The 4,257-nt window shown below is 38.8% G+C and overlaps 1 protein-coding gene across 1 annotated transcript; it reads left to right on the plus strand.

The window, feature by feature from the left end:
* Positions 1–1,879: 1,879 nt before the first annotated feature.
* Positions 1,880–2,622, plus strand: LOC138894015 (uncharacterized). Its single transcript, XM_070178688.1, has 2 exons — positions 1,880–2,155; positions 2,290–2,622. Exons 1-2 carry the CDS (start codon positions 1,880–1,882, stop codon positions 2,620–2,622), a joined length of 609 nt encoding a protein of 202 aa, XP_070034789.1.
* The last annotated feature ends 1,635 nt before the right edge of the window (positions 2,623–4,257 follow it).

Raw genomic sequence — 4,257 nt, forward strand, 5'->3', positions numbered from 1 at the left:
ATAGAATTTGGATGTGATCAAAAATTAGTTGTTCAGAACATGCCCCTCTTTGCTTGGAAACATGGAGTTTTCAGGCAAAGAAAATGAACAAGGTGACTGATTTATGACCTCACTATTATTTAAAACGAAAAAGAAGATAAAATAAAGAGATGTGAACGACGAGCCTTGGTTTTAGGCAGCCTACATATCTCGGGTTATAAGGGAATCAAGTCACGTGTAGTTCAAGTGAAAGAAGAGTGATGGAGTATGCTTAGAGGAAGAGTCGAGTGATTTTCCGTCGAGGTTCCGATCCGCGATTCCTACTATTACATCAAAATGAAAAGAAAATTACATACTCTTGAAATCTAAATGTTACAAAATTCCTATTTATATGCCATCTGGAGTCTTGTCTTGATTCTTGACTTGTTTTCCCTATTGAACTTTAGACTGAACTTGAAGCTCTCGATGTAACATACGATGAAATATTCTCACATCTCGTTCCTTGATCAGATGATGAGAAGATGGATCTTGTGAACCTATGTTTCTGCATGCATTACGTCAAAGCTGGTTGCGATTGATATTGAGATCAAACGTTCCACTTTCACTGGCAAGAGATGGAATCTTATTTTTGCACATCCAATCCGTGCTTTCCAGAAAAACCTACAAACCATCACAAACTAACAAAACGAACAAAAAATTTCTGCCCCAGTTTGCAGTAGGAAAATTTTGTGAGTTATTGAAAATACAATAAACTATCTTTACTACCGTAGAATAAAGAATTGAAAAAGAAATGAGCTTTGTCTTATTTTTTTTAATAATAAGGGATGTCATACCCTATGTTATCAAGAAGGAAGGCAACCAGGGGACGTAGTACCCTGTGTTGACAATAAGATGAGGGTCGTGGCACTCTAGGATGCTACTAGGGAATGTTGTACCCTATGTTTGCAACAAGAAATGCAACCAGGGGCTGTAGTACCGTGTGTTTGCAATAAGATGAGGTTCGAGGCACTCTAGGGTGCTACTAGGGAATGTCGTACCTTATGTTTGCAACAAGAAATGCAACCAGGGGATGTAGTACCCTGTGTTGGCAATAAGGTGATAGCATCCTAGGAATCTCAAATCTATTCAAGGACAAGAATGAAGCTTTGGAATCTCAAAGAAGGCCTTTAACAAGATGTCAAGCTAAAGAGTTGTAAAACAAGGTCATTAGACTCCAAGTGCAAATAAAGAAGTTGTTAATTGGGATGGAGAGCTCAAGGATAAAGGATATGAGTTATCTAGGTGTTATAATTATTTTATGGTCCAAATTCATGTCCAAGAAAAGGTGGATTAGATCCCAAAAGACATCTTCTGAAAAAGGTCCAAATCAGGCCACTATTGGACCTATTTGGAACCTAAAAATGTGTCCAAACTTGAATTCCAATAAGTCCTACATGAAGCCACGTTTATAGCATAAAAAGGACTTACTTGCTGCCCAAGAAAGGTTCAATAGGCGTGATAGAAGTTGGGTATAAGTTGGTGCCAAATTACTTGCAAGTTGCTTTTAAGATTTTCAAGATCCTATTCATGATTGGTTTGGGACTTTCAAGATTCTATCCAAGATTGGTTTTAACTTATTTCCATTTATTTTGGTCCTAGATTTATTGCTTTCCTAGGTAGTTAAGGTTATGTTTTTCATTTCCTAAGATTGTTGGAGTTACTTTCCAAGATTGACTCAGTGTGGTAAGCAGCATCTCGGGCGGTGCCTTATGGGGTTGGGTGTTTGTTATACTTGTGGTTATCCAGGCCACATTATGAGAGATTGTCCGACGAGAGGTGGTGCAAGCATAGTTCAGCCAGCATGATCTGTAGCTGGTTCGTCATCATCAGTACGCCCCTCGGGCAAGGTTCATAAGCACCAATGGGTCGTGGTAGAGGCAGAGGTAGAGCATCTAGCTCGAGCGGTCCTCAGAACTGCATTTATGTATTAGCAGGTCGACAAGATCAGGAGTCGTCACCTAATGTTGTTACATGTATATTATCAGTCTCCTCATATGATGTATATGCATTGATTGATCCAGGTACCACCTTATCGTATGTAACTCTGTTGGTTGTTAGTAAGTTTGGGATAGAACCTGAGTTGATTAAACCTGTTGAGGTGTCCACACCTTTTGGGGATCCAGTGATAGCTAGACGGGTATATAGCGACTGTATAGTAGTAGTTCATAGTCGTTCTATAGTAGCTGACCTGATTGAGTTAGATATGGTAGAATTTGATGTTATAGTGGGTATGGATTGGTTGGCTTCTTGTTATGCTAACATTGATTGTAGATCAAAGATGGTTCGGTTCCATTTCCAAGGGAGCCTGTTTTTAAGTGGAAAGGTAACACAGCATCGCTGAGAGGTAGGTTTATTTCCTATCTAAAGGCAAGAAAGGTGATTAAAAAGGGCTATATTTATCACTTAGTTCGGGTTCAGGATGTGAAAGTAGAGTCACCAACCGTTCAGTCTATCCCTGTGATTAATGAGTTTTCTGATATTTTTCCTGATGAGCTTCCGGGTCTTTCTCCAGAGCGAGAGATTGAGTTTGGGGTCGACATATTACCAGATACTCAGTCGATATCTATTCCTCTTTATAGAATGGCACTTGTAGAGCCGACATAGTTGAAAGAACAACTAAGGGATTTGCTTGAAAATGGCTTTATTAAACCTAGTACATCACCGTGGGAGCACCTATGTTATTTGTGAGGTAGAAAGATTGTTCCATGCGAATGTGTATTGATTACATGCAGTTGAATAAGGTGACGATCAAGAATAAGTACCCGCTCCCGAGGATTGATGATTTATTTGATTAGTTACAGGGTGCCAAGTGTTTTTCGAAGATAGACTTGAGGTCTGGGTACTATCCGGTAAGGGTTAAGGAGATAGATATTCCGAAGACAATATTCAGGACGAGATATAGGCACTTTGAGTTTCGTGTTATGTCATTGAGTTTGACCAATTCCCCAATAGTATTCATGTACTTGATGAACCGTGTGTTCAGACCCTTTCTAGATCTGTTCGTGATTGTATTTATCAATGATATATTGATTTGCTCCCGTTCAGAGGCTGAACATGTAGATCATTTGTGTACGGTGCTCAGAGTTCTACAAAAAGAGAAGTTGTACGTAAAACTCTCTAAATGTGAATTCTGGTTGAATTCTATAGCTTTCCTTGAGCATATTATTACATATGAGGGTATCCGGGTTGATACCCAAAAGATTGAGGCTGTGAAGACTTGGCCTAGACCCACGACACCGACGGAGGTTCGTAGCTTCCTCGGTTTGGCAGGTTATTACAGGAGATTCTTAGAGGGATTTTCTTCTCTTTCAGCACCATTGACAAAGTTGACTCAGAAGGGAGCTAAGTTTTAATGGACGGATGCTTGCGAGCGGAGCTTCCTAGTATTGAAGGACAGATTAACTTCAGCATCAGTTTTAACACTCCCAGAGGGAACCGATGGTTATGCTATCTATTGTGATGCCTCTAGCATTGGATTGGATTGTGTACTGATGAAGCACGATATGATTGTCGCTTATGCTTCTAGACAACTAAGAAAGCATGAGAAGAATTATCCGACCCACGATTTATAGTTAGCCGCGGTGATTCATGCATTAAAGATTGTCATGCCTCTTTTTTTCCACACAACCCTATTACGAGGTTGCGTTAGAAGAGTTTTTCCAATTAAAGTGACGATTTGAAAAGGGATTATTTATTATTTAGAGTCGCCACATGGAATTGAGTTTTGGTATTTCAAGTCACATTTTATTTCAATCCCTCATCAAATGGAAGATTTGACTCCTAATTTATGGTCTACGAAAACGTAAGACTGAGTAAGGAATTCTGTTGACCGAGGGGAAGGTGTAAGGCATCCCTCAAGTCCCGTGGTTCTAACACGGTCGCTTTTATTAACTAATGTCCGGCTTAAATTAATTTTTGGCTATTCTTGTATTTTATTGATTATGGTTTACGTATTACCGCTTAATTGATTATTGTATTTTATTAGTTGTTTTGACCTAGATGCGATATGCACCAAGATATTAATTTGAAATTAAATGTTAAACCAAGGTACGGAATGTACACATGGTCAAAACATAATTATTTTAAATTGAAAGTTATCAAAACGCGGGAATGCGCACATAATCCTTTTATTATTTAAGCATATTTATCCAAAGTTCGTGTATGAACACATGGACTAATATTTAAAGCGCGTGTAAAGCTCTTCTAGCTATTTTAGAGTATTTCATCTATTTGTCTCTT

The sequence above is a fragment of the Nicotiana tomentosiformis genome, chromosome 6 (genome assembly GCF_000390325.3).
Source record: "Nicotiana tomentosiformis chromosome 6, ASM39032v3, whole genome shotgun sequence".
Lineage (NCBI taxonomy): Eukaryota > Viridiplantae > Streptophyta > Magnoliopsida > Solanales > Solanaceae > Nicotiana > Nicotiana tomentosiformis.

Coding starts and splice junctions, on each gene's coding strand:
- LOC138894015 (XM_070178688.1), top strand. CDS start 1,880: ATGGGTCGTGGTAGAGGCAGAGGTAGAGCATCTAGCTCGAGCGGTCCT. Junction 2,156..2,289: donor ATCCAGTGATAGCTAGACGG/GTATATAGCGAC, acceptor CATTGATTGTAG/ATCAAAGATGGTTCGGTTCC.